Source organism: Megalobrama amblycephala, unplaced genomic scaffold, assembly GCF_018812025.1.
Source record: "Megalobrama amblycephala isolate DHTTF-2021 unplaced genomic scaffold, ASM1881202v1 scaffold373, whole genome shotgun sequence".
NCBI classification, from domain to species: Eukaryota; Metazoa; Chordata; class Actinopteri; order Cypriniformes; family Xenocyprididae; genus Megalobrama; species Megalobrama amblycephala.
This window is the reverse complement of record NW_025953350.1, coordinates 181,506-193,993: the sequence shown is the minus strand read 5'-3', so window position 1 is coordinate 193,993 and position 12,488 is coordinate 181,506. Positions and strand designations below refer to the sequence as shown.

The 12,488-nt window shown below is 39.6% G+C and overlaps 1 protein-coding gene across 4 annotated transcripts in view; it reads right to left on the bottom strand.

Moving 5' to 3' along the window:
• LOC125261223 overlaps positions 1 to 12,488 on the bottom strand; it is a 54,835-nt gene that overhangs the window by 34,918 nt on the left and 7,429 nt on the right. The window contains exon 1 of one of the 4 annotated variants that reach the window (XM_048179838.1): positions 6,488 to 6,794. The exons of 2 other annotated variants lie outside the window; for them this stretch is intronic. In XM_048179838.1, the coding sequence (XP_048035795.1) occupies positions 6,488 to 6,611 (124 nt within the window). In that variant the 5' untranslated portion in view covers positions 6,612 to 6,794. Of the gene's footprint in view, positions 1 to 6,487; positions 6,795 to 12,488 lie in introns of those variants that run through there. One more of the 4 variants, XM_048179837.1, reaches the window with a different exon arrangement.

Here is a 12,488-nt window from a genome sequence, read left to right as displayed (position 1 = left end):
CACACAGCTAATATAACCCTCAAATGGATCTTTACAAGATGTTTGTCATGCATATTGCATGTATGCGTCGGATCATGTGAGTATAGTATTTATTTGGATGTTTACATTTGATTCTGAACAAGTTTGATAGTGCTCCGTGGCTAAAGCTAACATTACACACTGTTGGAGAGATTTATAAAGAATGAAGATGTGTTTATGCATTATACAGACTGCAAGTGTTTAAAAATGAAAATAGCGACGGCTCTCTTGTCTCTGTGAATACAGTAAGAAACGATGGTAACTTTAACCACATTTAACAGTACATTAGCAACATGCTACACTGTTAGACCTTGCTGTAGAAAAACAGCCAAATTCTGACAATAACAAACCATTTTCCATTAAAACAGTAATATACTGTAGAAAACAATGCATTCTGGGTAATATTCTGTCATCTTTGAGAAAATAGCCTACAGGAATATACTGTGAGTTAACATCACTCAAAGTCGACACTCAGAGGATGTGTTCTAAATCACACCCTATAGTCTCATTCACTATTCCCTACATTAGTTCACTAATATAGTCCACTTGACAGAGTTAATTAAAAGAAGTGAATTCAGAAACTTTATGAACACCTGATAAGCAGAATCACTGAAGGACAGAGAAACAAGACCAGAAAAATGACACGAGCAGAAACACAAGAACTACAAACTGACTTCAGTTTGACATTATTTCTTTCATACATGTACAGAAGTTCTTGTTGAGAATTAACAGATATGGATGTTGATGTTTTATTGAAAACAAAAAATTATTGAAGTTTGCAGTCATAATCGTGGTGACAAGTGTCTGCTTTAGTTGGGCTCTTGACGCTTTTACATTAGCTTTCTCTGGCTGCTGTAACTGAGTGTTTATAAAACAACATTTGATCTAGTAGGAAAAGCCAACATGAAGTTGATCAGGTTTGTTGGCTGTTGTGATGATTCTGTAATCATCTTGGACTTCTGTGTTTAGTTTTTGATTTAATGGGTATTTTATATACTACAGATAAACTATATCTGTGATTCAACAGTGTAAGAACCAGCAACATTTCAGTAATCAGTTATTTAGGAGAATATATAAGTCTCATAATGCATAACATATTTTGAGTTCCTGCATAACTTGCACAGCAGAGACATCAACAATCAGAATATGAATCTCAACAATGGTGACATCCAAAAGTTTAATGTTGCAATGCATGCTGGATGCCAGCATAGTACAAAACTCCCAGCATGCACTGCAGCATGAATAAATTATGCAGCTGAATGGTCCTTTTTTTATTGCCACCATTGTTGAGATTGATGTACTGATTTTTGATATCTGTGTGTGTGTAAAAAATGTTGCAGCTGTTTTTTGTTCATGGTGTTTAAAAATAAACTCTTTTTAGTTGATTGCTGTTGGAACTCTTGCTTTAGTTTCACAGTGGTGATAATGTAAAATATTAGTCTGTTAATAATTTAACAATGGATAAAACACAGTATGTATTCTGTGAATCAAGAGACTTTGTGATGGTTATGTCTTCAACAATACACAGTTATCGGCACTCAATGATATTATTATTTATTTATTTTTTCCCCCACATTTGTTTCCACCATAACAAATGTGACTTGCAAAAGTAGTTTAAGCAGCCAGAGAAAAAACTGATGTGTTAAAATGGTCATGGGTCAAGAGCTCAACTAAAGCAAACGCTGATCTCCTCAATGGTGGCATCAAACCAAACATCCAAACTTCTGTTAATTCTCAATAAGATCTCTTTTGTAAAAATAAAGTTAATCTGATCAGTAATAACTGTAATAATGTGTAATGGCTGGAAGATAGTTGTAGTTCTGCTCGTAGTTGTAGTTTCTTCTATTTTCTCCATTTATTATTATTATTTATTATTATTATTATTATTATTATAATATCTTCAATATTCTTTTTTTTTTCCATTCTTGTTCCTCTTTTCAGTGGTTCTGCTTGTTAACAGCAGGTGTTCATCTTTAATGCTCAATCATCACTTAAATATTAACTTAATTATCTCACTGCAACACAGCGTCAATGTTACTTTTAAGCCGAGTTCAGACTGCACGATTTTAGCCCCGATTTTGGCTCGCCGACAGGTTTTGAGAAATCGACGACAAATGCCCGAAATCACAGGCAAATCGGTGCTCGTTCACGCGAGTGACAATCACGCAGTGTGAATGAGCAAAGACGCGATCTGAGAGAATCGCCGACGAGTCGCCGACACCTGTGAGATATTTGGCATGCTAAATATCTGGACCTGTCAGCGATTCAAAATCCTGCTGTGTGAAAAGTGTTCTGATTGAAAACTACATCGGCGATGACCGACAGCCAATGAGAGAGCAAGATACAGAGCAGCGGGGAGGTTGGGGAGGAGTTATAGACCACAATATCAGCAAACATGGCTTCGTACACATAAACATTACAATTCTATCAAACAGAACCAAAGCACAAACATTTGCTTGACCATCCGCAACAGCAGGACATTGAAAAGTTATGTATTTAGCTCCAACTTTCGTTGCAGAACACACAATCCTTGTTCCTCGCGTCTCCCCAAACATTTCCTCCTCCATATTCTTCTTTTCCTTATGTTGTTTTCGCTGCAAATCAGCACACAGGCAATTCGTATTTCAAGCTTCTTGCGGGCTACTATTTTTAAAAATAATCCCACTGTGTTTCTCAATCAGCTCCCTAGTTCTGTAGTCAGGGCACTGATTAGGGTATCAGCCACATTCACTTTCATTATATACTGATTCACGACCTAGGGAGCTAGGGAGCTGATTGAGATTGAGACGCAGGGCCAGTCTCACGTGAGAACTCTGGTCTTGCTTGCGTGATATCGCTTTGTTTCCTTGTCATGTCTCGCGTGTGTTTGGTTGTGAAACGTAGTTTGCGTGCCAGACAGAGTTGTCGGCGATTTTTCTATTGTAAAGTCATGCAGTGTGAAACCTTCTGTCGCTGATCCATCGTGCAGTTTGAACACAGCAGCGACTGAATGCTGGCCAATATAGTCATGCAGTGTGAAAAGAACAGTGACCTGACTACTTTGAAAATCGTGCAGTCTGAACTCGGTGTTACTCTGTAGTGTGGACACTAGAGGATGTTCCTGTGGGGTTGAAAGGGTTAAAGGTCTAAGATAAAAAGACACACCCACAAAATGTATTTTAACAGTTACATACTTACAGTATTTTAACTGTAAGTTAAAAAACAGTTATATACTGGCAACACTATTGCCAGTTTTATACTGGCAACACTGTTGCCAGTAGTTTACTGTAAAATTGAGTTTTGTGGGTCACCATTGTGCTGAAGAGTAGAGCCTGCACTTAAGTTTAGGAGAAGATCAAGAGGCGTTGGTGATATGCTGTATGTTGTTTTGTTTAACAGATGGTTGCTGATGCAGTGAAAAAAAATCTTTTTATTTAAAATGGTTTACGTGAACTCTAAAGAAATAAGTTCATAGTAATAATATGCTCATGTTATTAGCATGTAATAAAAATTATCTTGTAAATTTAAATGGCAGTCTGACAATTTGAGGCATTTGGTTACTGCAAATGAAATGAGATAACACGAGTTTAATATAGTGCATGGTATCTTTACAGTAACATACTGTAGATTACAGTAAATAACTGTACAATCAATAGTAAATCACTGGCAACAGTGTTGCCAGTATTATACTGTAAAAAAGCCCGGCAAGGTCTTACAGTGCAGTAATATTAGAACTTTTTATTTATATTTTTACTTTTTTTGATTTCTATACTCTTTCTCCATCTATATATATATATATATATATATATATATATATATATAATTAAAAAAAAAATTGCACTTTACTGATGAAACTGAGTTGACACGGCACTTACATACTGTTGTACTCATGCTGATTGGATTGCTTCTACTATTCTCATTTGTAAGTCGCTTTGCAGAAAAGCATCTGCTAAATGACGAAATGAAAAGATCCCTCTTGGAAATTAAACAGCACAGAACATGTAAAGTGGTTTGGATTTCCTACCCGTCCTGCATGGTACTTGATGTGTCTACAGCTGAAATTATTTATTTTTTTCATTTTTTATATTTTTGTTTGCATTTCTTTGCAGCTTTCCACTGCCTCTTTTCTGCTCAAGACCACATTTTTAGAATGAATCAATTCATGAGACTTCTGTCACTACACAGTATATAGATACCAATTCAAGTATGTTCTTTCAAATATACAATGAGAAACATTATGAGATTGTTTAACTATTTGTGTAGCACTGTTTTAAGTGAATATTATGTAAGCATTGCAAGTAGAGTTATGTGTTGTATATAAATTATGATTTGAATTCTTGTGCAAAAATTATCAAAATGAAAGAAAATCCACAGTGGCACTGTTTTTGCATTGTTTTATGTATTCATTTGTTTTAATATGCTAAAAATGGAAGATGGATTAACAGATAAAGCCCTTGAATATGTCAAATGTACTCTTGTGTCCAATTTTATTTTGAATGTATGTTTACAGACAGTGAAGGAGTGGCTGCTGAGTTAGCGCAAACACTAGATTATCGGGTGGTATTTTAGTGAAAAAAATGTTCGGTAAAGTAAGTGTATATACACCTAAATCAGTATTTTCACCTTTTTGTTTTCTAATCACTCCATGTTAAAACTTAACAGAAAAAATAATGGCATAAAGACAACAATATATTTAATATGTATGAGCAGATACTTTAAATTTTAGATATGTATACTACTTTGTGTGTGTGTGTACAAAATGAGCAGGCCCAGATCCAGCATGGTTCTGGAGCAGATCCAGAACAGATCAGGACCAGGATTATTGCAGCTTATCGTGATAATACCGTATACCGTGATAAAAGCTTCAGCAATTATCGCAACATGAAAATTTTATACTGTTACATGCCTAGCGAGTACATTAGATGTTATGGGAAGTGTTCCTAATTTATGCAGCCTAACAATTTACATGATTTGAATTATAGAAGTAGATAATGTTGTGTGTATGCCAAGTTAAAGAGATGTGTTTTTAGTCTAGATTTAAACCGACAGAGTGTGTCTGCTTCCCGAATAATGCTAGGAAGACTGTTCCAAAGTTTAGGTGCTAAAAAGGAAAAGGATCTACCACCAGCAGTCAATTTTGATATTTTAGATATTATCAACTGGCCAGAATTTTGAGATCACAACAGACGTGAAGGACTATATAATGTGTTAAGAGCTCGCTCAAGTGCGGGGGAGCTAAACCATTTAGTGCTTTGTAAGTAATTAGCAAGATTTTAAAATTTATACGATGTTTAATCGGGAGCCAATGCAGTGTTGACAGATATACTTTCTGGTCATACTAATATGGTCATACTTCCTGGTTCTAGTAAGAACTCTAGCTGCTGCATTTTGGACCAGCTGGAGTTTGTTTATTAAGTGTGCAGGGCAACCACCAAGACGAGCATTACAATAATCTAGCCTTGAGGTCATGAACATATGAACTAACTGTTCTGCATTTGTCATTGAGAGCATACATTGTAATTTGCATATATTTTTAAGATGAGGGCCGAGGGAGGGCCCGGTGATGCTGGAAAAGACAGTTCTGTACGTCCTTCTAGTGCATGTTTACATAGAAAAACAATGAAAAAGTAGTGCATTGGAATGGAAAAACGCGTTCTGTGTGAACAGCCCCAAAGAAAACAATGTGTTTGAATTTTAAAGAACGTGGTACTGCGCTTCTCGACCGATGTGCGAACCTTCACTCACTGAACCCTGCAGTCATCAGTAATGTTCTGTCTCAAGTACAAAAATACAAATCATTGTTTTGCATACAGTTTGCATTTCTGAAAATGGTCAATGAGGTACTGTACTTAAAATGTTGAAATGTTGAAATTAACAATGAACAATACTTTTATAAACCTTACCAGATGTTACAGATGGACTCTTATTGTACAGTGTTACCATTTCATATAAATTCAAACAGTCATGCTTAAAGATGACCATCTTTGAATATTTACACAAAGGCCATAGCATTGACATTAGACACATATTATATGTATGGATACTTTATTTGCTTCCATTTTAGAACACTGATTATTATTTAAATAAGATTTGTATTGTATTACAGTGATGATAAAAAAGAGAACTGAAATCGAATGCATTTCTGATTTGTTTATATACTTTCTCATGGCACTAGATTTAAATATGTAACTTTGCTGCATAAAGAATCGATAAAAGCGACCAGCTGGATATAAACTAATGTAAATAGATGGTAACAATCATGACATTAAACATTTGGGTCAAATTTGTGTGTGTTTTTGTCACATTGTTTTAAAGATCAAAGTGCAGGATAAAAAAAGTAATTTTCTCCTTAAAGAATGAATTAATTCTGAACTGCCGAAATGAGTCGTCAGCAATTCCAGTCTCATTTCCTGTTACAAACCTACATAACAATGTAAAAATTTGCATAATGGCAGCCAGTTGCTTACGAACAACATCTATTTTGACCCACCTTCAAACACTGTTGTAGCTGAGACTGGAAGAGTTTGGTTTGTGTTGTTGACATGTTGACATGACATCTTTACAGTGTGAAAGCAAATCCACTTTGCATGCACTTCCAAAAGACGAGGACTCATGCTGGAATAGAGTACCTCAGGGATGACGTGTTTTTGTAGGCCAACCCGGAATTTAGCGGCGCACAGGTTCCCTTGATCGAAAGATTTTTCCCATAGACTTTTGGAAAAATCGCAAAAAATAAGATCTGTGTTTAACAAAGGGTTATGACACACGTTTTGTCTATCAAGATAATCTTTACAAGTTAACACAACATTTCTAAATTTTGAAGGTTAAAAAAAGTCGTATATAAAAAGCTAACAGTAGGCTATAAATGGACTACAGCACACCATGGTCGCAGATCAACGTCACCACCACCAAGCTTCCTCAAACTTTATTTAAAAAACAGCTTTATTTAAAAACATGCTCGCTGATTATGATCTGCGCTGTGTATGAATACTTATCCACTTTTTCATGAGAAATGCTGTCCAAATGTCCTGTTTTTCATGATGACGTCTAAAGTCTCCATCAAAGGAAGTAGTCCCTTTTAGCAATTTGTTAGCAACTGCTGTTTTTAAGACACAATAAAGGTTTTAAAAAAAAAATCACAAGCGGGTTATAACTGGTTTGTTTTATGTCATAGATCAAAACGTGAAAATATTTAGAGGCTTTGTTAACCACAGACCTTATTTCAGGTGATTTAGCAAAAACCCATTAAAAAAACCCAAAGACTTTAGGGCGATGGAATCGGAAGTCCTAAAATGCTAACTTGTTTCTGGGTTTTGCCTACAAAAAGACGTCATCCCTGAGGTACTCTATTGATACGGTAAAACTGATGCCATTGTTACTGTTCTAATCACTATCATGTATCAAGTGCTAAGGAAGCCTCAGGATATTCAGATATGGTAATTTGTTTGGTTTCCTACATGCGCTGTAAGCGGTAGACCATCATATGTCATAATAACATCTCGAGAATATGAAATATATGAGCTTTTTAAACTTTACCAGTCAAAAATACATATGTAGAACGTTCTTTTTCAAAGCTGAAAAAAAAAACAACAACAAAAAAACAGCAATGGCAGAAGAAAGAATTATTCTGACACGCATGTCAATCGAAAGTGTCGTAGTGAGGGAATAGAACTTTTCCTACATCATAAGGGATTTTGTGTCCTAAAAAAGCTTAAGCAAACCTTTGTAAGTTAGCCCCCATGATCTGATTACATTTTCATTTATTTGATAGGAAGATTGAGTTGATATAGGCAGTAGTTCTAAGTAGGCTACTGTAAGTAGTCTATGTGCCAATATGTAGTTCATGCAGTGATATTTATATTTTATAACAGACCTATAGGTTCAGATGTTTTGGTAATGGCATTTATTCATGCAAAATAAAAGGCTGATAACTTGCACTTTGTGATTAAGAAGATTGAGTGAATGTAGGTAATAGTTCTGGTGGATGAAGGGCCCCCTCAAGAGTTAAAGCCCTGGGGCCCCCTTGTAGTCTTAATGCGGCCCTGCCCAGGTTCCTAACTGACGACGAAGACTTGACAGAACATCCATCAAGTGTTAGTAGTTCCCTTTCGAGGGAACTTGCGCTGCGTCTGATAGGATCGCTTTGGGAATGCCCCCAGCGTGATAGCGTCTGATGCACGACTGTCAACTAGTCCAATGGCGAGAGTGAACGTCACAGGCGGGTGACGTCATGACCAGGAAAGGATAAATACACATCCGGCGAGACCGGCTTCAGCTTTTCTGCCTCAGCAAAAGCGCTCTATGTGAAACTGTCTTTGTCTATTTATTGTTGTCTGTCACGTTATCATACAGCTCAATATCACAGTTATAATGGCGAACACTCAAGCATTTAAACCGTGTGTTCCTCCCTGCCCTCGAGTGGGGATACACACGATTTGTGCATGATGTGTTTGGGAGCGGAGCATGCTCTTTCAGCCTTTGAGGGGGCTGAATGCGAGCATTGTGAAAAACTTCCCCTGAAGACGCTCCGCTCCCGCCTTGCACTTTTCGAGGAAAGTGCGCAGGCAAGCGTTCCCCAATGCTCTGGACCATGAAAGATGTCGTGGGGCTCACAGATGGATCTGTCAGCAGGGTTTGAGACGGGCACGAGTGCTCTTTCTCAGCCTTCACCTGGCTCTTTCTCAGCCTTCACCTGGCAGATCCCGCGCCCCCTCTCTGGTGTCGGAAGGCCCCCCCCCAAACTGGACGGGCGCTTTTTGTCATCAAATAAAGCACCTCCACCACGGGGCCTTCCCTTTTTCCCTGACTTGCATGATGAGTTATCTAGAACATGGAAAAAGCCATATTCATCACGTCTTTTCAGCCCTCATGTGAAACATTACTCCAATATAAGAGGGCTGAAAGAGCATGGTTATGGGGCGATGCCCTGGGTTGAACAGACGCTTGCGAGTTATCTGTCCCCGGGTTCAGCATCGTCCCTGAAGGCCCCCACGCTTCCCACAAAACCACTAAAGCGTACACGGCAGCAGTTCAGGCTGGTGCGTGCTTGCATACTATGGATGTTTTGCAAGCATACCAAGTAGACCTGTTGAAATGATTTGGATGGCGGGGAGGGAATTGGCCCAGACGCAGTTCGAGAACTGTGTAGAGCCACAGATCTGTCTCTAAGAGCCACCAAGGAGGCAGCCAGAGCTGTTGGGTGGTCTATGGCGGCCTTGGTGGCGACAGAGAGGCAGCTGTGGCTTAATCTGTCTGATTTAAAGGAGAAAGACAGGGCCTTTCTCCTAGACGCCCTGCTTGCACCATCTGGCCTGTTCGGCGACGCAGTCACATCTGTCGTCGTCAGGTTCCAGGAAGCTAAAAAGCAGGCGGAGGCGTTCAAAAAGTATTTACCAGGCCACCATCCACCTTCTGGGGCTGCTGGGCGTGAGCAGCATCCACCTCGTGGCCCTCAGGGGGCCGTTCTGCCAACCCCGTGTAGCGGTTGTACAGTTATTAATCAATTTATGGGTTAGATATATGAATATGATAAATCATAAAGCTTTATGATTTATGATGATGCATATACCGACCCAAGGGGGAATTAAACATATATTGTGAATTAATTACAACGAATTATAATCAATTACATATACGATTAGTTCTAGTTTAATAATTATCTAGAGATAATTATTAACTATGTTTGTCCAGCAAACAGTTAACTTCTCATAGAATATTATAACGGAGTTATTCTTTGGCCACAAGAATAACTTCCTATTATAGCATCAAAGCATAAAGCGATCGAAAAACGTTAAAGTGACCTGATTTTGTTGAATGAGTAAAGAACAAACAAGCATGGATACAATGTGTTCAATATACGAAACGGGTAATACAGAGGTTATACGGCTAAATGTACACAAGTAGACACAAATATATACAAAGTGAAAGTAAAAAGGCAGGAAAGAGAGAGATGATCAAAGAATGGCAAATTACAACCAGCAGTAAACCTTTTTGAGAGCCAACAAGGAAACTCAGTATCTATTAGATCTTAAAGAAGTTAATACTTGCATTTGGTTTGGTGTTGTGGTTTAGAGTTTCAGAGCACTCAGTTTGGTGATGGTCCTTCTTCAGGAGATTGTTTCTCCGGCGGGTTTTTCAAACGAAGGTTTAACTGGAAAGTAATATGACCGGAAAATAAAGAAGAGAGTCCGTCTCGACGGCAGGAAACTTGACGAGAGGAAAACTTGTGCAACCAAGAGACGCGTGTCATGGTGTTTTAAAGACAACAGACCAGAACGCCTTCTTGATAACGTCCGCCAATGATAGCGTTGCAATTTTTTCAGTTTTCCACCTTCCTTTGTCCAGTCTCACGGATTAATTTGCATAATTTATAGTATGTCATATTTGGGTGTATTTTCTTCATAGTACTATTAAAAATTGAACGATGCGTTTGACAGAAATGCAACATACATGAGTGAATAGCTCGGACTCACAGCTTTACGGAGAGTTCAAACTCGACAGGTGTCGCCCATCATCTAAAGAAGATACATTTTTATACTCTACTATTATCGTTTAACATGAAAACTAACCTACTACAGTCAATTCTACGCTTCTACACTAGTAACACATACATGCAACAAGCACTACAATGGCAGATACATTCATATTTGCAGGTACAATCATATGTGTGCATATAGTCTTTATGTAGGTCTTTGTGTGTGTGTCTGGGGGTGCGTGCGTGTATTTTCCCTTTTATGGCTGTTTGGAATGCGGGCAACCTGATCCGTGGTGTCCGCATCCCCTTTGAAATCGCGAAGGAGATGTTCAGGGGTTTATCGAACCAGTCATAAAAAGAGTCTCATGATCCATTAGTGTCTGCCAAGCCGGAATCAATGTACGATTTACAAACCAAAGTTTCGTGAATTGAGACTTAAACATGGTTTATGGCGGGACCTGCTCATCTTTGATACTGTGCAGACCCTACACCTGCCACCTCTGGTGCTTCAGGGCGCAGCGGTTCCCACCGAATTAGTGACACAGTGTTCAGAACAACACGGCACTGCGTCACATCAACACGATACTGCGCCACATCCTCTGAGGAGGATAAATTTACATCAAAAATGTGCTGTGAAGAAAACACCAGAGGCCAGCCTCGAGAGGCTGGTTCCCTTAGTAGATTTTCTGGTAGAGTGGAAATCTCTTCAAAAAATCTCACGTTGGGTCCTGCAAATTATAGAGAAAGGTTACAAAATCCAGTTTTGGTGCTGTCCTCCTCTATTCAAAGGAGTGCTGCAAACGTCAGTGCTTCCACAGCAGGCTTTGGTGTTGGAACATGAAATAAAAACCTTATTAGCAAAAGAAGGCTATAGAGAGGGTTCCAGTTGCCGACAGGGAGTCGGGGTTTTACAGCCGGTATTTCTTGGTTCCAAAAAAGGATGTGGGGTTGCGCCCTATTTTAGATCTACATCATCTGAATCGAGCGTACAAAAGCTAAAATTCAAGATGCTGACGATAAGTCAAATCGCGACTCAAATCAAATTCGAGGATTGGTTTGTCACAATAGATCTCAAGGACGCAACTTCCATATCTCCATCCTTCCACAGCACAGGAAGTTCCTGAGGTTCGCTTTCGGGGGCGAAGCATACCAATTTCGGGTTCTTCCGTTCGGCCTAGCTCTCTCAACCCGCACATTCACGAAATGCGTAGATGCAGCGCTGGCCCTGCTCAGGCTGCAGGGCATACGCATCCTGAATTATATCGATGAAGAGTCATCAGCTCTCATGGCACATAAACTGCCTGGAGATGATGGCAGTCTTCAATGCGTTGAAGTTCTTCCTTCCAGACCTGAGGGGCCATCATGTGCTAGTCAGAACAGACAATACATCGGTGGTCTCGTATATAAATCAGCAGGGGGGGTCTGCGGTCGCGCACATTAAACAAACTTGTGCAACAGATCCTCCTGTGGTCTCTGGGGAAGATGCTCTCCTTGAGAGCTATCTATATTCCAGGGACTCAGAATATTAGAGCAGACATTCTGTCGAGGCAGGGGCTGAGGCCAGGGGAATGGAGACTTCACCCAGAGGTGGTGAAGCTCAGATGGGAGATTTATGGCCAAGCGGAAGTGGATCTGTTCGCGTCTCAGGATACGACGCACTGTCCACTTTGGTTGTCCCTCACACATCCAGCTCCTCTGGGACTGGATGCCATGATACAGACGTGGCCAAGGCTGCATCTGTATGCATTTCCCCCAGTTGTTCTGCTCCCGGGAGTTCTGGAGAAAATTCGCCAGGAAGGGGTAAGTCTACTGCTAGTAGCACCTCACTGGCCGAGTTGCATATGGTTTTCGGACCTGATAGCTCTTCTCGATGGCTCACCTTGGATTCCGATCAGGAGGGACCTCCTGTCTCAGGCGGGGGGCACGATTCTGCATCCCCGTCCAGAAATGTGGAATCTGTGGGTTTGGCCTCTGAGGGGGCCAAACTCATAGAAGCTGGTCTCTCAACTGAGGTTGT